General features: G+C 51.2%; 3 protein-coding genes across 5 annotated transcripts; all 3 read left to right on the forward strand.

Annotated features, from left to right (window-relative positions):
* The first annotated feature begins 257 nt into the window (after window positions 1–257).
* Window positions 258–2,688, forward strand: HOXD10 (homeobox D10). Its single transcript, XM_059055318.2, has 2 exons — window positions 258–1,017; window positions 2,411–2,688. The coding sequence occupies exons 1-2, from the start codon at window positions 273–275 to the stop codon at window positions 2,686–2,688; spliced, it is 1,023 nt and encodes a 340-aa protein (XP_058911301.2). The 5' UTR covers window positions 258–272.
* Window positions 2,689–6,086: 3,398 nt separating this feature from the next.
* HOXD9 (homeobox D9) lies at window positions 6,087–8,521 on the forward strand. The gene is made up of 2 exons (XM_059055319.2): window positions 6,087–7,203; window positions 7,551–8,521. Exons 1-2 carry the CDS (start codon window positions 6,396–6,398, stop codon window positions 7,790–7,792), a joined length of 1,050 nt encoding a protein of 349 aa, XP_058911302.1. The 5' UTR covers window positions 6,087–6,395; the 3' UTR covers window positions 7,793–8,521.
* Window positions 8,522–13,431: 4,910 nt separating this feature from the next.
* Window positions 13,432–18,805, forward strand: HOXD8 (homeobox D8). 3 transcript variants are annotated; one of them, XM_059055327.2, is made up of 4 exons: window positions 13,432–14,511; window positions 14,896–15,038; window positions 16,913–16,971; window positions 18,636–18,805. In XM_059055327.2, the coding sequence occupies exons 1-3, from the start codon at window positions 13,971–13,973 to the stop codon at window positions 16,928–16,930; spliced, it is 702 nt and encodes a 233-aa protein (XP_058911310.1). In that variant the 5' UTR covers window positions 13,432–13,970; the 3' UTR covers window positions 16,931–16,971; window positions 18,636–18,805. The 3 variants fall into 3 exon arrangements, with proteins under 3 accessions (XP_058911310.1, XP_058911306.1, XP_058911307.1); XM_059055323.2 differs by lacking the exons at window positions 16,913–16,971; window positions 18,636–18,805 and having other exon boundaries at window positions 14,896–16,367; XM_059055324.2 differs by lacking the exons at window positions 16,913–16,971; window positions 18,636–18,805 and having other exon boundaries at window positions 14,899–16,367.
* Window positions 18,806–20,479: the final 1,674 nt, after the last annotated feature.

Here is a 20,479-nt window from a genome sequence, read left to right on the forward strand (position 1 = left end):
GCGGACAGCGGAGAGTGCTGGGCCGTTTGTCTCCAGCGCGCACTATCGCGGGCGCGTAGTAGATGTCGCTGTTGTCCGTGCTTACGCGGCCGGCTGGCCGGGCTCTGGAGCACGTGACCTGCGAGGAGGCTGCGGCTCAAGGCCATTTTCAAATCTCATTGGCTTGGTTGTCATGTGGTCGGCAGAGGCATCCACAATTACACGGGGAATGTTTTCCTAGAGATGTCAGCCTACAAAGGACACAATCTCTCTTCTTCAAATTCCTCCCCAAAATGTCCTTTCCCAACAGCTCTCCTGCTGCTAATACTTTTTTAGTAGATTCCTTGATCAGTGCCTGCAGGAGTGACAGTTTTTATTCGAGCAGCGCCAGCATGTACATGCCACCACCTAGCGCAGACATGGGGACCTATGGAATGCAAACCTGTGGACTACTCCCGTCTCTGGCCAAAAGAGAAGTGAGCCACCAAAATATGGGTATGAATGTGCATCCTTATATACCTCAAGTAGACAGTTGGACAGACCCGAACAGATCTTGTCGAATAGAGCAACCTGTTACACAGCAAGTCCCTACTTGCTCTTTCACCACCAACATTAAGGAAGAATCCAATTGCTGCATGTATTCTGATAAGCGCAGCAAACTCATTTCTGCTGAGGTCCCTTCGTACCAGAGGCTGGTCCCTGAGTCCTGTCCCGTTGAGAACCCTGAGGTTCCTGTCCCTGGATATTTTAGACTGAGTCAGACCTACGCCACCGGGAAAACCCAAGAGTACAATAACAGCCCTGAAGGCAGCTCCACAGTCATGCTCCAGCTCAACCCTCGCGGCGCGGCCAAGCCGCAGCTCTCGGCCGCCCAGCTGCAGATGGAAAAGAAGATGAACGAGCCCGCAAGTGGCCAGGAGCCCGCCAAAGTCTCCCAGGTGGAGAGCCCCGAGGCCAAGGGCGGCCTTCCAGAAGAGAGGAGCTGCCTGGCTGAGGTCTCCGTGTCCAGTCCCGAAGTACAGGAGAAGGAAAGCAAAGGTCGGTATGAGCAGAGTTGCCACTCCAGCGGGGCGCGCAGCCCGGGAACCCGGCAGAGAGAGGGAACTCCTGGGTGCCCAGTGCCAAACCCGGCAGCCTGGGCCCCCGACTGGCAAGTGCCACTCCTCCCCGCTCTTAGAGGGGCAATCTTAGTCCCGAGATGGTTTCCGCTTTTCCTGCTCTGCCTTCGCTCTCCTGGCTACTCCTGGCCCCGCGCTGATGGCGCCCCGGCAGAGGAAGGGCTTGCTGGGTTTATTTTTCCTGAGCTAGACCTGAAATGCAACAAAAGAGCGCAAATGAGACCTGCGGCTGGTAAACACGGCCCCAGAACCTCCTTTCTCCTGCTCAGATTTGTAGTCCCAGCCCTGCCTTTCACCCAACGATGATTTTAAGGTGGTCAAAGGCACCGTGTTCGTGTTCAAGTGTATGCACCCCGCATCCTGCGAGCTTGGGGGCGGCAAGAGGAATGAGGTAGCTGGGCTGGTTGGTGCTTGGGCCGAAGAACAGGGCTCCTTGCCTCTGCGGAGCTAGGTAACCTTGGCTTTGTCTGGGGAAAGTGCCGCAAGCTTTGCAATCCATTTGCAAAGGCGGCAAAGGCAGGAGGGGGAGAGAATGGAATGTGTGTGGCCCACCCAGCAGGGCCAGCCTGAGGGCTGGGCAGGGCAAAGAGCCAGGGGCTCTGGCTTTTCTGCCCCTGATCCTCTCCCTCATTGCTCAGAGTTGGGCCACAGCAAGGAGCTACATTTCTGGGAGAATGTTTTTGTGTGGGGGCAAGAAAGCATAAGAATTCAGGAAATTCTTGGGCACACAGCGATGCCGAAGCAGGGCGGAGAAGGTGTACTCAGTTATCTTTTGAAAGAGAATTGGTGCCTATTAACCTGGCTGTGCGGGGCTCTCTGCCTACCTAGGAGAAGTGGGAAAGAAGTGTCAGACTTGGGGATCTGAGGAAGCAGTGGGGTTTGTAGGCTTGTCAGGCTGTGGCTTGCTTCTTCCACTCTAGCCCTGTTGTAAGATGATCACTTAGAATGTTGCTGGTGAGATCCTGAAAGTTTACTATTGTACTAATATTTTGTGCAGGTCAGAAAAGAGAGAGAGAGAGAGAGAGAGAGAGAGAGAGAGAGAGAGAGAGAGAGAGAGAGAGAGAGAGAGAGAGGTGGAGAGAATGCTGACACAGAGGGCGAGAGTACCCACCCATCGTGTCATTTGGGGTATTTTAGCTAATCTGGCATCATTTACAAATCCCTTCCAGGGCCCACCTCGTGTGAGTAATGTGTAATACCAGCATTTCCCAAAGGGCCTGGCTGCCAGAGGGGTCATGGCCAAGGGTACATTTGAACAGACTGAGAAAAAAAATTCTTGATTTTTTTTCTTCTTCTCCCTTTAATTTTGTTAGAGGAAATCAAGTCTGATACTCCAACCAGCAATTGGCTCACTGCAAAGAGTGGCAGAAAGAAGAGGTGCCCTTACACTAAGCACCAAACGCTGGAATTAGAAAAAGAGTTCTTGTTCAATATGTATCTCACCCGCGAGCGCCGCCTAGAGATCAGTAAGAGCGTTAACCTCACCGACAGGCAGGTCAAGATTTGGTTTCAAAACCGCCGAATGAAACTCAAGAAGATGAGCCGAGAGAACCGGATCCGAGAACTGACCGCCAACCTCACCTTCTCTTAGGTCCGAGGCCCGTCAGAGGCCAGGATCGGAGAGGGGGCACCGATTTCCAGGGCCGAGTACTGGAGGACTGGGAAGGCGGAAACAAAACCTTCATTGCTCTTTGTTTTTTTGTTTTTGTTTTTTCCTGCTAGAATGTGACTTTGGGGTCATTCTGTTCGTGCTGCAAGTGATCTGTAATCCCTATGAGTATATATATATATATATATATATATATATATATATATATATATATATATATATATATATATAAACTAGCACATGTAATTTATTATTTTTTTCATCGTAATGCAGGGTAACAATTACTGCGAATTTTCATTTGGGTCTTAACTTATTGCAACTGTAGAGCATCCATCAATCCACTTGTCCATCCAGCAATGTGACTTTTTCATGTTTTTCCTAACACAAAAGGTCTGTGTGTGTGGTTAGTCCATGAGCTCATGGCGTTTTGAGTGCATCCAGTACTTAAAAGTACTTTAACATATATAGTTTAAAAAGATTAAGAAAACCCACAAGCTTTGGAGGGGGGAACTAAAAAAGCACATTACAATGTATCTTTTTGCAAATGAGTTTAGCAATTGTCCTTGGTGAGATGGAATATTGAGACTTTGCCTTGTAGCCTTTCCCTTGTGGTGCATCTATGGTTTGGTAGAAGTACAACAGCAACCTGTCCTTTCTGTGCATGTTCTGGTCGCATGTATAATGCAATAAACTCTGGAAACGAGTGTACTCCCTCTGCTTTCTGAAATGGAAATATGTTACGGTGGAAACGAAAGAATTTGGTGAGATTGTCTTCCTGTTAAACTGCTTGTTTGGGGGCAGTTGTCCGGGTGGTAGAGAGCAGGGGAGGGGAAATGGGAGAGAAAAGCTGAAGGGGGTCTTTGGTGCTGAAATTTGGCAGTGGTCAGGGGAGTGCTAATCCAAACTGTGTGTGCTGTTCTCCTAGTTGGGAAGAAGGAGGGTCCCCTCTCCCCCTCCCCCAATGATAGTAACATAATTGATTTGTCAGTGGGTGTGAGCTTCCCCTCTAGTCTCAGCCTGGTAAGTAAGCCTGTGCCCAAACCGCATTTTCCTCGCAGCTCCCCACTTGTGTGTCTTAGTCTCTTTGGTTTTGGTTGTGTTATTTTTAATGCTTTCATTGGAGTCTCGGAGATTTCTGGCTGGTGTGCCATCATCAGGGGCTGGGTTGAAATCTGTCTTACCCACCTGGAAGCCGCCAGGCCTCCATTACAGGAGCAAGGACAAGCAGCAACTTAGCATTGCATCGGATCCAATTCGGCCCCCATTTCCCTCACCCCCACCCCCACCCCCACCCCCAGTGCAAGACAGCCAGGCCAAAGTGAAGTCGAGGATAGGTGAGTTTTCCCATCCCACGTTGCCCTGGTTTCCTTGTGGAAGGATTTTATGCTCAGTCATTACCTTTTAGTGGCCTACATGAAAAAAATTTTTAAAGGCAGAAAAGGTTTTCCCCAGTTAGTCCTCCTCTATTTAATTACAAAATGCTGGTTGGAGCCATTGTATCTGGGAGGCAAGAAAATATACGAAGGGTGACCGAAAGAGAATTTACAGATGAACATGACTTCCCATGAAGTCCAATGTTCCAGCTACCACCATGGCTCAGAAAACTCCAGCCAGCTTTCACGTGTGTGTGTATAGATAGATAGATAGATAGATAGATAGATAGATTGCAGGATCCTCAGCCCAAGAGGGTCCAGACTTTAGTCTGGCCAGGAAGGAGAGAGGAGAGGCCTTGGGGGTATGAGCTGACAGAATTCGTTACCCATGTTGTACTGTGGTTTCAGAGGGTCTCCGATAGATACAAGCAGCTTCACAAAACACGTCCTTTTCATTTGTCCCCTTTTAAAAGGGTGTCTGAGCCTTAAAACCCTCATCCAAGGAGTCTTTGGGAGACTCAGTATTTATTCAGAGTTTTAAACTTCCTCCTGAAAACGAAGAGTCTTTCCCAGTTCCAAGACAGAACTCTTTAGGGTAGCCATTTCCTAGGGTGGAAGAGGAACGGCTGCGCATCAGTGCCAGGTTGGTAACACTGGAATAGATTTGCCCAGACCTCCATTGGTTGGGCAGAAGAGGAGGGCAATTTTAGCTTCTCAGTTGACCCCCTGCGATGTGGGGAGCACCATTCGTTGTTGACAGGGGGCCATGTCTCGGAGGAAAACCCGTGCTACAGGCAAAGGCAGCTCCTCTGGAATAAAATCAGGAAGCCATTGGCAAAGGCAATAGATTAGGCCAGAAATAGCCATTTTCCCCCTTCCTTTCCGGGGCTCGAGGTGGGCTGGGAGCCCTCCAAGGGTGCGCTGGGCAACTTGTAGAGCGAGGAATATATCCTCCACCGCTGGCGCCCCAGCTGCTTTTGTCTCGGCTCCCAACCGGACTTCCGAGGCTCTGTACCATGGATTTGGGAGTGACAATGGGCATTTCCCTCAGATTCAAGGCTGCCCAGCCTTACCTTTGGAGGCTTTAAAAAAAAGAAAAAAGAAAGAAAGAACAGAATTCCTAAGAGAGTAGCTCAAGGACCAAGCCATTTAAAAGACATATCCGAAATCCACTCAGAGGCCTTTAAGTGGGAACCATGGGAAGCGGCCTGGCCCAGGGAGATGCTGGCCTCTTTGAGGCGAGTCGGGGCCGGGGGGGCAGCGGGTGGGAGCGGGCGGGAGCGGGCCTGCTCTACAATCTGGGTTCTGCCCTATGGCGTGTTCTCTTCCAGGACCTTTCCAGAAGTCCCGAAGAAGATAAGGCAACCTGGCCGCCACTGTCCGCGCAGTGCCCACTGCCAGCTTGCGGACGCTTCCGAAGGCAGACAGAGCCCGGGCGGTGGCCGCCGCCACGCCCAGCCCACGGGCCAGGCCGCCCCATCTCACCCCTCGGGCCTCGGCGTGTGCTCAGCCTCACGTCGGGGGTGTGTGTGGCTGCGCGCGCGTGTGAGTGTGGTAGGGGGAGGGGACCCTCCGAGCTGCTCCATCCGTCCGTTTTATTAGGGACACATTAATCTATAATCAAATACACCTCATAAAATTTTTATTGAAAGGCATAATATCATTACAGAGGTCTTCCACCTGTTTTAAACAACACGACAAGCTGTGAGAGAGCGTGTGTGTGGGTATGTGTAGGGAGGGGTGGGTTTGGGTCGGGAAAGAGGCACGGGGAAAAGAACTCCTCTCGGGCGCCAGGGGGGCCGCCTCCAAAGGCCGTCCTGTCTCGGGCCGCACCGGCTCTTCGCTCCCCCCCGGGCTACTCTGGGCTCTGCCAAGTGCTCTGTGCGCTCAGGACGCACGGCCGGTAGCTCCGAGTCCAGGCACTGGGGAGGCAGCACCAGCTCCGGACTGCAAGACCGAGTGCGGCCAGAAGTGAGGAACAAATAGTCCCCAGCGCCTCCTTCGGCCGCGATCGGGCGTGTGGTCCCAGCCGCCGCCGGGCTGGCCGAGTCAGGCCGGGCTGAGCTCGGCGCACGGGTTGGGACCCGCGGGCTCTAATTGCCGCGCTTATGTTGATGATTTTTTTTTTTTTTAAATCACAGCAGCCCCCACTTTAGCGGACTGATTTACTCCCGGTATTGGTAAATATGATCACGTGGGCCGCGCGACCAATGGTGGAGGCTGCAGCCTGCGAACTAGTTGGCGGCTTGGGCGCCGGCGGGGAGCGGCGCGCCGGCGGGCAGTGTAACCTTGGGTGGGAGCGCAGGGCGCCTCAAAATGTCCTCCAGTGGCACCCTCAGCAACTACTACGTGGACTCGCTCATAGGCCATGAGGGCGACGAAGTGTTCGCCGCGCGCTTCGGACCTCCAGGGCCTGGCGCGCAGGGCAGGCCCTCAGGTGTGGCCGACAGCCCGGCCGCCGCCGCCGCCGAGTTTGCCTCGTGTAGTTTCGCCCCCAAATCGGCCGTGTTCTCCGCCTCGTGGTCCGCGGTGCCCGCCCAGCCCCCAGCGGCGGCGGCGATGAGCGGCCTCTACCACCCATACGTGCCCCCGCCGCCCCTGGCCGCCGCCGCCTCCGAGCCCGGCCGCTACATGCGCTCCTGGATGGAGCCGCTGTCCGGCTTCCCGGGCGGTGCGGGCGGTGGCGGGGGCGACGGTGGCCCGGGCCCTCGTCCCAGCCCTGGCCCCAGCGGTCCACCCAACGGGCGCCACTACGGGATTAAGCCTGAAAATGGAGCGGCACCGGCCGCCGCCACCGCCGCCACCACCACCTCCACCTCCACCTCCACCTCCTCCTCCACTTCCTCCTCCACTTCCTCGTCTTCCTCCTCCAAACGGACTGAGTGCTCCGCGGCCCGGGAGTCCCAGGGGAGTGGCGGCCCCGAGTTCTCGTGCAACTCGTTCCTACGGGACAAGGCGGCAGCAGTGGCTGGGGGAACCGGGCCCGGGGCGGGGATCGGGTCAGGGTCCGGGGCAGGCGGCTCATCGGAGCCCTCGGCTTGCAGCGACCACCCGAGCCCAGGCTGCCCGCTGAAGGAGGAGGAGAAGCAGCATCCGCAGCCGCCGCAGCAGCAACTTGACCCAAGTAAGTGCAAAAGAAATTGCCCCCTGATTTATTGCTGAAACCTGTAAGGCTCGAATGTGCAAAACTGATAGTTTTACTAACCTATAAAAACGTCTAGACGCCTACCCTAGCCTAGGCGAGCAACACGCATCCATAAAAAAGCTTCCCATAACCACCTACCCTGGGCGCGCGGTTTGTACGGTAAACAGAGCGCGGGCATTAAGGCTTTTTATGATAATTCCCCCCAAGTTGTGAAAAGCAGCCATCCTTGGTGAAATTAATTTAACGACCTCTCTCCCCCACCCTGTCGTCTCTCCCTGCCTCCCCTCCGCCCCTCACTCCCCTTCTCCAAACACCCCTCTTCATAGACAACCCCGCAGCAAACTGGATCCACGCTCGCTCCACCCGGAAAAAGCGCTGTCCCTACACCAAATACCAGACGCTTGAGCTGGAGAAGGAATTCCTCTTCAACATGTACCTCACCCGGGACCGGCGCTATGAGGTGGCAAGGATTCTGAACCTCACAGAGAGACAGGTCAAAATCTGGTTCCAGAATCGTAGGATGAAAATGAAAAAGATGAGCAAGGAGAAATGCCCCAAAGGAGACTGACCCGGCACGGCGCCGGTGGGACCGCTCGCTTTGCAGTGGCAGAGGGTTTTTGTGTGTGTGTGGGTGCTTGATTTCCAGAAGTTCTCCAGCGATTCGGACATTACCCCCGCCGGCCTTTTTTTTTTTTTTTTTTTTTAAGGTAGAAGTGACTGTATGGTTGGTTTCTGTGAGGTATTTGGGGGACTGTATTTGCTCGCTTATGTGTTGGAGAAACCAAGTGGCTTTGGGGTGTTCCCCTATCCCGCTCCCCCGTTTCCTGTCCCTTTGGTTCCTTAGGAAATGCTATATTTTGTGAGTGCACGTCGGTTTGAGGAGCCCTCTCCTGTGTAAATGTCCCCTATGTTTCTGAAAAGTGCTGTAGTTTAGCCCCCAGCGCTGCTCAAGCAGGGGCCAAGCGCACCCCACTTCCGAGAGCGGAGGCAGAGCGACGACAATGAGGAGGCCGGCCTAGGCTGAGCCCCGGCCGTGTTGCCCACCGGTTACGGAAGCCCACTTTCCTCAGGGAGCCCGCGGGCCCTCCACTGAGACCTGGAATGAGGCCGAGAGAGAAGCCCAGGGCCTCCGGTGGGTCGGTGGGTTTCTTCTCAGGTCACTGGAGGAGCCGCTCTCTCCCCTGGAGGGCTTAGCTCCCGTGGGCGGCCGCGGGTGTAGGCCCTCCCGGTTCCTGCCTCAGGACCAGTTGTAAATGTTACCGCTTCCTACCAATAAATGCTGACCTGATCAAATGGAGCCCAGACGCTGGCCCTGAACATTGTGTGCTTGCTTTCTCCGGCTCTCTGCAAAATGTCACCATCATGGGACTTCTCCCCCATCCCTGGGAAGGAGACGCTGCTAAAAATCCGGGGCTCTTCCACCTGAGAGGTCTCTCTGATGTGCCTCTGAGTCTCCCTTTGGGCGGGCAGACCCAGCCTTGAGCACAGACCCTGGGGGCACTTGGCCGTCCTCCCCCTGCCCCCCGCCGCCCAGCCTGCTTCCAGTGCCCCTGCGAACTCTGTGCTCTGGGCCCAGTGTCAGCCTTGCAGCAGTGCCAGCGGCCCCACGGGCTCCAGAAGCCAGGCACCCTCTCGCTGGGGCTTTGACGTACCGTGCCCCACCTCTCCCCCTGCTCATGGAGTCGCAGCCATCGACACCCCGTCTCCAACCCCGGGAGAGGCCAGTTCTGCCCTCTGGGGCAACTCCTCCAGGTCCGCGGGGCTGGCTGGCTGGCTCTGGGAGGGCTGAGCCGGGTAGACCGTGAGCTTCCGCTCCTCCCCACGTGAGCCCCAAAGTGACCTTAGCAGATCAAAATGGTCAAGGCTCTCCTCCGCAGCTATCCCCACCCCGCTGCCCCCTCCCCCCACCCAGTTTCTGTGTGTTTAGCCCCAGCTCGGCCCTCTGAGGGCCGTTCAGAGGCTAAAATGAAGGTCATTGTAAGTGAAGGATTGGGCCCAGCCCAGCCTTTGCAGGCCGGAGAGGCAGGCGCCTGGCGGCCTGGGCTGGGAGGAAGGCGGGGGCGATGGCAGAGTTTTGGGGGATCCGGCTGAAAGAGGGGACTTGAAGGAAAAGCAGAGGGGGGCTGGGAGGGAAACCGAAGGCCCAGATCCGGCAGAAGGTGCTGCGTACCCCCGCCCCTGCGGCCAACCCGATACCTTGGGCTCTTTGAAAACAGGAAGAGACAAGGTGTCATAAAGCCATCGAGCCGGCGAGACGTCTGGAGGTAATGAGTTTACGACAAGCCCGGCGCTTCTCTTTGAAACCATCTCATTTTGATGTTTGTGTTTGTGGGAGGAAAGGAAAAATGCAGACAAAACTGGGTCTTAAAATCTGGACAATAAAATGTAAACAGGACTCTGTTGGACTAAGAAGGCAGGGGCTTGGGACCCCCGGATGAGGTGTGAGCACCTAGGGAATAAAAATGGAGGGCGGTGGGAAGGAGGAGACGATAGATTTTTGATTTTTAAAATGGGCTGGGTATTAGAAGTAGCCGGTGGGTGGCTCTCAATAATATTTGACTATGGCCGCCTTCTAGCTTGTACTTTAAAAAAGAGAAAAATAGGCCTGTTATTTGGGGGTGGGAGAGTTTGTAACTGCAAACTCATGGTCTTTTCCTGCATGGTCGGCGGGAAAAGATGCAGTTACTTAAATGACCTTTCACAAAATATCTGGCCCTCCACTGCAAACCTCGTTGCAGAAATATTGTTGGAAATTATATCTATTTGCTTATAGAAAAATTAATCGTTACAGCTGAATTAGAGGAAAGAATTTTTGAAAATGAGAAAAAAGATTAACCTCTCAGGAAACACCTAAACTGATTAAAGTCTTTGCTTAAAAAAAAATCAAGTGGAATGCTTAGTCAATTCACTTCACTATGTGTCTTTTGATATAAATGTAATGTCTCATTTATTGTGCATAGAAGTTCCAGTGAACACCGCCCAACAGGGCCTTTTCAGACAGCCATTCAGAGATACAGCAAAAAGCTTTTAATTTGACTTCTATACCCCCTCCATTGTCCAGTGAAATGGGCCTGAAGCATTAAAACTACAAAGTTAAAGTAGCAAATAGTCACGATTTAATGCTAAGTGTAACGGCTTTAAAAGAAAATAATTAACAAATGTAACTTCTATAATTTCTTAGTTTTTGAAGTCCCTGGCTCCATTGGGGAAAAAAAACAGGCCTGTTGCAGTTGATATTTAGAAAGTTGCGGTTTTTAAAAATCTAGCCCATCCTATAATTGTGGGCGATTACAGAATGGGGACTTACTGTGTCTGGCAAAAGAAGGGCTGGAAGCTTTTGAAAAAGACACTACTGGAAGCTCTTGGGAGCCCAAATATCTTCGGCATTCAGGAGCCCCTGTTTGCTGCACTTGACTCGTTGACAAAGGGATGAAGCTAATTATTAGTGTCTGTGATCCAAGCCCCAGTCAAACTAAAGAACAAGATTGGAAATGGTTTGAGTCGAATAAAGAGAAGTTAAGCTCCGTCGGCTAGAGGTGGCATTTGACCACTAGAGAGCGCCGTTGCTCCACTTTGTGATAGTAAAGCTGGCGTTGCGGCGGAAGGTTTTGATTAAAGATACTTACAATCTTATTTTAAATTCCAAATTAGGATAAATTTAAGCAAAAAGAAGCAATGTGCACTGTTAAATTCTCCAGAAGTGTTTGTTACTTATAAAATTTTGGCTTAGGATTTCAGAAAATTTGGACTACGGCACAGCGGAAACTATAAAACGTTATGGTAAGTCAATGCATTGTATCAAAACAGAAATGTGTAAAAGCATACATCTTTACGAAGTTAATCGCACTCTGTTCCCATTCAGATTATAAACAGAATGCTTGAAGGAAAAAAAACAACAACTAAGTGTTTTGTCCCAAGAGGAAATGTTGTGTTCTAATGTTTTCTTAATTAGGCCAGAATGCGTAGAAATGAATTCTGTAGTGTTTCTTTTTCGCTCCCCGGCCCCCTCGCCCCAAGAATCACAAAGTTCTAGAAGGTGCCTTGTATTATTGAGATCTAGGCTCGTTCTTCTTTTTCCCCCATTCCATTCCAAAACCCACTATCGAGGGTTTAAACACGCACACACGCCAAACAGTGAACTAAAAAGGCACAATTACATTCCAAGGCTTTATTGAAAATAATACTCTTTTAATTGGGTATTTGCAAGATTGGAGTACAAATCGTTAACTGTCAGAATCAGTTCGTTCGGCTTCGGATTTAAAGGAAATTTTACTTGGCGATAACTGGCAGAAAACAACAACAAAAAACCCTTACCCGTCGCCATGCCGACAACAAAAGCCCCCTTCCACTCCCTGCTAATTTAAAAGTTAAACAAAGCATGCCTTTATCATTTGGAGATTCATTAGAAATCCGTTTACCTTAACCATTTTCAGCTATTCCCTGTAGAAACAATAGAGTCTTAAACATTATCTTGTTATGCCTTTCCATCTCGACCTTATTTTCTCCATTTGCAAAATATGATAGTCCACTCGGACTGACCTCAGCTCACCCACAAGCTGGGCCAACCCACAAGGAGAGAGTAGTTGAAATCACTCGCCTGCTGCACCTTTGGGAGCCGTCTGGGGGTTTTAGACGTTCGCATGTGGCGTGAAAAGCCGGGGGAGGTGTGTTTTAGCTTTAGCTGGAGCTTCCTCGGTGGGCTCGGGAGTGTTTCTGATGTCGGTTCCCAAGGACGGTGGGCCTGGCGCCCTCAACAACAGTAGCTCATCCCAAGGAAAAGGGTCACTCAAAGAACCCACGAAAAAAGGCAGAATAGGCAAAGGAAAACGCACTTAAATGTAGAGACCTATTACATTTATTGGACATGAAAACGGGAGGGGGGAGTGGGAGATGTAGGGAAGAGAAGGCGAACGGTGGTGTAACGCCAAGCGGCTTCAAAGCGAGTTTCTAAAATCAGGAATATTTTGCCGATTCACACTCGATTTCCCCACATGACACGGGACGTTCCTCTTCCTCATCGCTCATAAGCTAGAACGAGCTTTCTTTTTTTTTTTTTTTTTCTTTTGGAAAAATCGGTAACTTTTAAAGCTGAGCCGGGCACCCGCTATCGGCGGTAACTTCACCGGCTTGTTGGATGAACTAGAATCGTCAGAAGACGCGCGCCGCCTGCAGCTGCTTGGAACCGGCGCGATCCGAACGCCGGCCCGGAGGCTCCTTGGGGGGGGGGACTCGCGGGCGTCGGTCCCCCGTGCTCCGCCTGGGGCCACCGCCTGCCCTGGTCCGCTCCGCGCAGAGGCTGAGACCCGGGAGTCGTGCGTCTTGCCCGAGGAAATACCACCCACCCCAGCGTGAGTCCTCCCTTCCCGCCTTGGAACATTTCTGTCCGCTTTTCTATTTACTCCCTCAGCAATGCTAATGTTCCCCCCCCCGCCGCCCCGCCACATTCTTCAGCCTCCCCCCTGAGCCTGGTACTGACGTCTATCGAGGGTGAAATGATGGAAACTATATTCAAGGGCATGATTTCCATTAAATATCAATTAACCTGGGAGCCTCAGCCAGGCGTGCAGTGCTTCAAGGGTAAATGTACATCTCATTTCCACAAGGCCTGCTCGGCTGGAAAAGAAGGGCTTAGATTCGCTTTGATAATGCAAGGTATTGGGGTCACCCTTGTGGCCTTTAATCAAATTACTTGGATAGAACCTAATGCAAATGTTCGGTCCGGATCTTCTACACGGCTTGCCCTCGTTCCCCGGGCTGCGCCCGCGTGTCCAAAGGCGCAAAAGCCACAGCCAGCCTCTGAGGGGCTGCTCCAGGGGCCCGGGGAGGGAGTCATTTGCTCCACAGCCTCCTGGGAGTGTCCTCCCTGCCTCCCTCCCCGCCAAGTGTAAGGCTCTGCTGCGCCCCCGCCCCGCCGGCCGTGGTCCGCATTCCCTCGGCCCCCGGGGGCATGGCGAGCCCTTGGCAGTGCGGCTTTATGGGCCCCCTTTAAGGCCGGCGGAGGCATCTCCCAGCCACTGTGAGGCGTTCATCGTGTGCAGCAGTGTCGCCTCCGCGCGGATCCCTCCGCGCGGTTATCTCGCGTCCATCTCGCTCCCTCTCTGCGCAGTGGCTTGGTGCGAAAATGCCTCGCCGGGGCGCACCGGGGTGGCAGCCTCGGCAGCGGCGGCGAGAGCGGTGGGAGGGGGCTGCGGGGGGAGCGAGGTGAGAGGTGGCGGCGGGCAGAGGGTGTTTTTTTCCTTTTCCCTCTAGAGCGGGGGTTTGTAAACCGAAGCCAAAGAGTGTCCCCGTGGGCCGGGCGTACTTTTTTTCTTGTCCGGTGCGCTCCTGCAGGGCCGCCTGGTGCCTGAGAGGAAACAGTGGAGGCAGCGGGGCAGGTCACCCGGGGCGTCGGCGATTTTACTGAGGCCAAGCCAGCGCGCGCCGGGAGAGGCCGGGCGGGCGGTGGAACGCGGGGGCTGGGTGAGGCCCCGCGACCCGCCAGGGAGGCGGCGCGAGGTAGAGGCGGCGGGCGCGAGAGCGGAGCATGAGCGCCCAGTAGCCGAGTGCCCGCGGCTACCCGACCTCAGAGGCGACGCGAGGGCGGGCGGGCGGCAGCAGCAACGTAGCCCGGCGGCCCCAGCGGCGCCAGCAGCCGCCCCAGAGGCCCCCGCGGCAGTGCGGTGGCGCTGAGGCACTTTCCTTGCCTGCTCCGCGCCGCCCGCCCGCCCGGGGCCGCCCTTCCTCGGCCCCCGGCCGCCGCCGCCCCGATGAGTTCGTACTTCGTGAACCCGCTGTACTCCAAGTACAAGGCGGCGGGCGAGGCCATCAATCCCACTTACTACGACTGTCATTTCGCGCCCGAGGTTGGCAGCCGCCACGCCGCCGCCGCCGCCTTGCAGCTCTATGGCAACAGCGCCGCCGGCTTCCCGCACGCGCCCCCGCAGGCGCACGCGCACCCGCACCCGTCGCCGCCGCCTGCCGGGCCGGCTTGCGGTGGTGGGGGCGGCCCCGGTCCCGGCCAGGAGTACTTCCACCCCGGAGGGGGCAGCCCGGCCGCAGCCTACCAGGCCGCCCCCCCTCCGCCGCCGCCGCCTCCCCCCTGCGGCGGGATTGCCTGTCACCGGGAGCCCGCGAAGTTTTACGGATACGATAACTTACAGAGACAGCCGATTTTTACGACCCAGCAAGAGGCCGAGCTGGTACAATATCCTGACTGTAAATCGTCCAGTGGTAATATTGGCGAGGACCCAGACCACTTAAATCAGAGCTCGTCTCCTTCTCAAATGTTTCCCTGGATGAGACCACAAGGTTGGGATGCTTTTTTTTTTTTTTTTTTTTTTTTAAGCGGGGAGAGGGGGAGAAATCTGCTTTCATCTCACGTTCTAGCTTTAAAACTCCCTTTTCCTCTCCCTCTCCTTTTCCTTTTTGTGTAGCTTACAGTGACTCTTATAAAGTAAGATAAACTTCTCTTTTTAAGTGGAAACCATGTAAAGATGATGGGGACAGAATGATTGCGAAGACGTTTTCTCTGCTCCTCTTGATTGCCCATCCTACATACATATCAGACCTAAGGAGAGTTGTGTATATTTCACCCCTTAGACCCTTCCAGAAACCTTCAGCAACCTGCAGATGCACCATTACATTTTAAAAACACTTATTTTTCTCTTTTTTTTTCCTGTTTGTTTTAATCAGCAGCTCCTGGTAGACGAAGAGGAAGACAAACCTACAGTCGATTCCAAACCCTAGAGCTGGAAAAGGAATTCCTTTTTAACCCTTATCTGACCAGGAAGAGAAGAATCGAGGTTTCCCATGCCTTGGCCCTCACCGAGAGACAGGTAAAAATCTGGTTCCAGAACAGGAGAATGAAATGGAAAAAGGAGAACAACAAGGACAAATTCCCGGTTTCCCGACAGGAGGTGAAGGATGGGGAAACCAAAAAGGAAGCCCAAGAGCTGGAGGAAGACCGAGCCGAAGGCCCGACAAATTAACTTCCACCTTTAAAATTTTACCACAGATTATTGAAACTAATGATCAGCATATGCTGGTGAACACCACCTATTTTCTTTGTTGGAAAGGACTTTACCTGTATTTCAAGCTACCTTCATGTCACTGCACTTGAGGTTTCTGCGCTTTGAGAGGGATTTGGGTGTTTAAAAAAAAAGTTTCTAGTGTCGTATAGAAACAGCCCTTGAGCTGTCCTGTGTAAGAGTAATTTGATACTGACCTTGTAGCTATATTTTTATAATGGTAGTTTTTAATGGCTGAGCTGGTGATTTTGCCTCAACAACGTAAACTTCCTAATGTTTAGCACTAAATAATTGAATATAAAATGCTTTATTAATCAAACAAGTGCACTTGAACATTTTAAATTTTTTCTTTATGGTGAGTAAATTAAAAGAAGTCTATTAATTTTTTAAAAAAATTATGCCTGCAGAATATTTACTTTATATTATTTGATTAAAATGTATTATTTATATTTTTTCTTTCTACTTTTATAATGAATGGTTCGGGTGCCTTTTGTTTACTCCTAAAAGGTTTCTTTGAGTATTTTGTAAATGTAATATCTCTGGGAAAAAGTCTGGGCCAAATATTCAAAAAGCACATGTTAGCTGAAAAGTGTAATGTGTAGTCCTGGCTCTGCAGCTTCCTTAAACTTGGGGAAAATGTTGGGCCAGTGACAGAAGTTTCAGGACAATGTCGAAGTTGACATTTAGTAATTTTTCTATAGTTTATACAAATTACGGCAATTTAATCATCTAGAGTGAATGAATACTTGAAAAAACAATTATAACATTTTCACTCATACTTTTTACTTTGGCAAGTCGCCTTGTGGAACGCCTCTCGTTTCTGAACTTGCTTTCGTTTTGAACTGTGCTTGGTATTGCCTGAAATTGCTAGGTCTCTGTGCTGTGGCCGCCGCTGTGATTCCGTTTTTTTGAGGAGGTGCCATATTTATTTGTATTCCCTTCGCTCTGTTTGCACGCCCATTGTGAGCCAACTTGCTGTGCACGTCTCAGATGTCGGTTGGTACGTCCTCTGCTGTTCTCCAGGTTGGCCTCACCTATTTGAAACAATCCTTGAGAGCAAACGCAGAAAAATCCGAGTGTAAACAACCGCTGCAGAACATAGCTAGCTCCTTAATAAAAGAAATGAATCTTTTTCTAGAGCTAGTGTCTTTGAGCGCCGTCAGTAACCCTTTTCCTGAGTCAGGAACAATCGCCTGGGCTCACGTGAAGGCAACATCCTGCTAAAGCATCTATTTGATTTTTTAAAAGGGGGGGTTATATGCACCCTTGCTGTAAAAATAAATAAATCAGTACAAGGAGGGGGGCCTCTCTTTCATTCCAGAGAGGGCTGGCTCGGCTATCCCAGCTTCATCTTGCTCTAAATAACCTTGATAAGATACTTTGAAAGCTTTGAACTTCGCAAAGGACTGGAATCAGGTCCAGTGGGGAACAACCCAGAGTCCAGGTTACACCACAGATTATTCCACTGAGCTGGCGCTGTTGCTGGGGTTTGGGATCTGTTATTAACAAGATACCCATTTTCTATTTGAGGCTGCTCCTACAGCTGCCATTTTATGAGGGAAGAGGATGGGGGAAGAGGGGCAGGAGGGAAGAGGAGAAATTCAAGTAAACTAACATTTCTCCCCCCAAAAGGGAAAGCACCTTTATCAGGTAGGCATTGAAGAATTCTCTTCTTTTTCTAGATGCCTGTATATTTTTAAAGAGGTACATTTTAATTTCCAGAGTGGCTTTTACTGCACAGGTAAGAAACTGGAATCCTATAGTTTTAGGCCTGTATCACACCCTCAGGCATTGGTGAGCTGTTTGCCTGCTGTTTTTCAAGTACCAGGGAGATGTTGGCACTGGTTTGGCAAGAGGCAAAGCACCACCTGGCTTTCTATCCAGGGAAGAGGCCATGGCTGTGGCATTCGCTGACCTGAGCCAGGAAAGACATTTTAAATCAAGGGTGGTGCACGAGAGGAGACAGCTGCAAACGTGCATGCTGCATTTGGAAACATTTTGCTCTGTGTGTTGCCTGAGATTCTGCTGTTGACTAGTTTAGAGCAAGTATACCAAGTGCCTGAAAGCATGGCTAGGGAACAGCCTGGCTGGGGAGAGGGTGGGAGTAAGCTGGCTAGAGACTTGTGCTGGTTGAGCTCTAGCTGCCCTCCATTTAAGGGACTTCTCTACTAGCAATATTCACTCTCTCCTACACAACAATGCTCCCCCAAAATTATTTTTAGAGCCATTGATATGGGCAAGACTCTCTGTATGGTGTGGGACCTGGTTGCATGGATATATGTGGAAATCAGTGAAGGAAGGGAGGTAAAAATATTATTTCCTCTCCATTTTGTGCTACTCTGAAAGTGTTGTACCTTCTGGCCCCATCGGCCCCCTAACCCATGGTAAACTCGTAGCTCATGTACAGAAAAAGGCTGTTGCAATAATTAGTACATTTGAGAGTATTTGTACATTTGCAAATTTGGTATTTTTGGTATATATTTGGTGTATTTGTACATATATGTAGATTAGTCATGTGTAGAAAGTGTTGGTAATGAATATAGTAGGTATATGTGCTTCCTTTTGTAGGTAGGAAAAGAGTGTAGACTTGTCTCCCAATAAAGAGCTTGTGGAATTACAAGTCACACACACTCACCACCTTCTTTCTTACAGTGGCTAGAAACCCCCATCACAGTGTTTCATGCAGACAACTCGCAATGACGAGTGCAGGAGATGCCCTTCTAATTGGCTCAAATCTGAAAACATCCGAGGGTTTGCAGCAATAAACCGACATTTTTGCTGCAGCAATTTGCATAAACCTTCAGAGAACCCTTTGCAAACAGCCGACACTCTGGTGCTCTGGACTGCTTAGAGAGTCTGCTTAGAGAGGTTTGTAAACCGTTTACAGAAAAATCGGACCCTCCAATGTTAACACTGGATGAAAATACCAAGAATCCGAAGTGATTTAGGTTCTCTGTTTGTGTGGATCAGAAACACACAAAAGAGGATGTGGGTGTCAATGGTTCCTAGAGAAAAGTCAGTTCAGGGGCTCCCATTTTGTGAGATTCCACAAAGCCCAGCACATGGCTTACAGGCTGCATAGGGGGAGAAGTGCAAATATGGCTGCTTTTTCAAAAATGCAGTCTTTTCCCAGCCCTCCTTCCCCCAGCTGAAAAGGAGGGTCATAAAGCTCTGTCTTTATTTGGGTAGTGGAAAACTGACAATTGAGGTAATTTCTCAGAATATTTCAGAATTGAACAAGTTATGTTCAGTTCCACACGTACAGACCAATGTAAAGTGCTCTAGCTTGGGAGGGTCCAACAACATGATTGATTTTCCTGTATAATTAAAAATATTGTTTAATTATTCTTCAGTGCAGAAGGTGTTGCTATTTCACGACCAAACCTCTGTCCTCTGCTTCCCCAGTGTTTGCTGAATCCTCGAGCATCTGGTGGTGAACAGGGCAAGAGAGAGAACATTTAATGGACCCTGGCTGCTGCTGTGGTTACCTCCAGCAAAGTTGGAGCCCACTGACTTTTTCTAGAAAGAATATGACTTTTGCTGACACATGGCAACAGAAGTACTTTAATCAAAAACATCCAAGGTCATCGGCTTTTTCAAGGGATACAAATGGCCTGCTCCAGAGGGTGCTGCGTGCTTCCTGCTTAAGTCCATGTCCACTTAGGTACTTACTGGGTGTGAGGATGTTAATAGAGAACTTTCAAATAGACATCCAATGCAAATGTTTATAAACGTATTACTAGAAATCCAAAGACAGTGTCCTTGAAAGGATGGGGGGTGAGAGGTTACCTCTTAACAGGCAGGTTGTAAAGCCTGATGGCCATGCCCATGCATTAATGATGAGGGGAGCCAGTCAAGGACATTTACTTTCAGCTGGGGTTCACTGGGGCAGCTTCCATGAGAAGTGCAAAGGGAATGTGACTCCTGCCTTTGAAGAAGGACTATTTTTTTTTCCAAGCCTGAAACTGGGGAGTTGCTTTTTTCCTAAACAAATGGAGCCCCTCTCCTCTTCAATGTTGCATTGACCAGGCTTTCCAGTGGACAAACATTTGGGGGGCAAGGGAAGAGGGGCTAAAATTAATTCCATAAAAATGAGAATTGCTCGTAGGGGAGACTTAAGCAAGGGGTTTCAGAGGGAATCCAAAAAGATTGCCTCTCCTCTAACCCAGGACTGTTCAGGAGGATGTTTCTGCCGAGAAAAAGGATAGGCATATTGGGAGTTCAAACTATAATTTTGGAGAAGTTGACAAGTACGTAAATGCATTTCCAGCCTTTGAGCTAGTTGGCAATTCTCCTACTGCAGAAACTGGAAGAAATGGGAGGGACCCCAACTTATGTAGGAGACGGTTGGTGGGGGGAGAGCACATTTCTTGGCCTGCAGAGCCCGGGTTTTCTGCGCAAGGTCAGACGGGAGGGCTTGCCTGGAGCTGAGGGGCAAAAACCGAAAGTGCTTGTCTGCTCTTTCAGAGCGGCCTTTTGGTGAGGTAAGGGGAGGGGAAGCCAAGTGAAGGGAGAGTTGGAGGGGTGACTGCCAGGATCACCTCCCCAAGCGAGCGCGGGGGGCAGCACACCGCACTCATTCTCCCTGTAACACAGCGCTCAATGAGCAGAGGTTTCAAGCCAAACCACCAAAAGAAAAAATAAAAGGAAAAGAATTCCTAGAAAAAGAAACCGTGAAGGCAAGAAAGGCAGAGAGAGCAGTGGAGAGGGACACAGAGGAAGAAAGAGGAGAGGAGGGAGGGAGGGAGGAAGGAAGAGGAGGAGGAGGTGGAGTGGGAGGAAGGAGAGCAGAAAAACAGAAGAGGGAAGAGGAGAGAGAAAGAGAGGAAAAAACATGGCGCTTGCGAGCTGTATGTGCAAAATCCGCAAGGAATTGCAGTAAATTCCTTTTTGTTTGAAGAAAATTTACAACTTGGTAATAGACCTTTTTATGACCTATTTGCGGTCGTCATTGGCTGCGGCTGGTCATGTGCAGGCTCCGCTCGCCTTCACGGCCTTTTTCCTGATTTCCCAGGCGAATTTCCCCCCGCATTCTGCCTTCCTAGAGCCTCACCCCCTCTTTTTCTAACCTTTGTCTCCGCAGAGGTGGGCTCCAGTCGCCGGCTGCGGGATTGCGGGGTACGCGGCGGTCTCGGCTCCCGCCCGGCTCCCAACTTGGCCCCCTCGCCCCGGCCGCGCCGCCGCCGCCCCCGGTGCCGGTGGGGATCCCGGCGGGCGGGAGAGCCCGGAAGGAATCCGGGGCGCCGAGG

Source organism: Kogia breviceps, chromosome 2 (assembly GCF_026419965.1).
Source record: "Kogia breviceps isolate mKogBre1 chromosome 2, mKogBre1 haplotype 1, whole genome shotgun sequence".
Classification (NCBI taxonomy): domain Eukaryota; kingdom Metazoa; phylum Chordata; class Mammalia; order Artiodactyla; family Physeteridae; genus Kogia; species Kogia breviceps.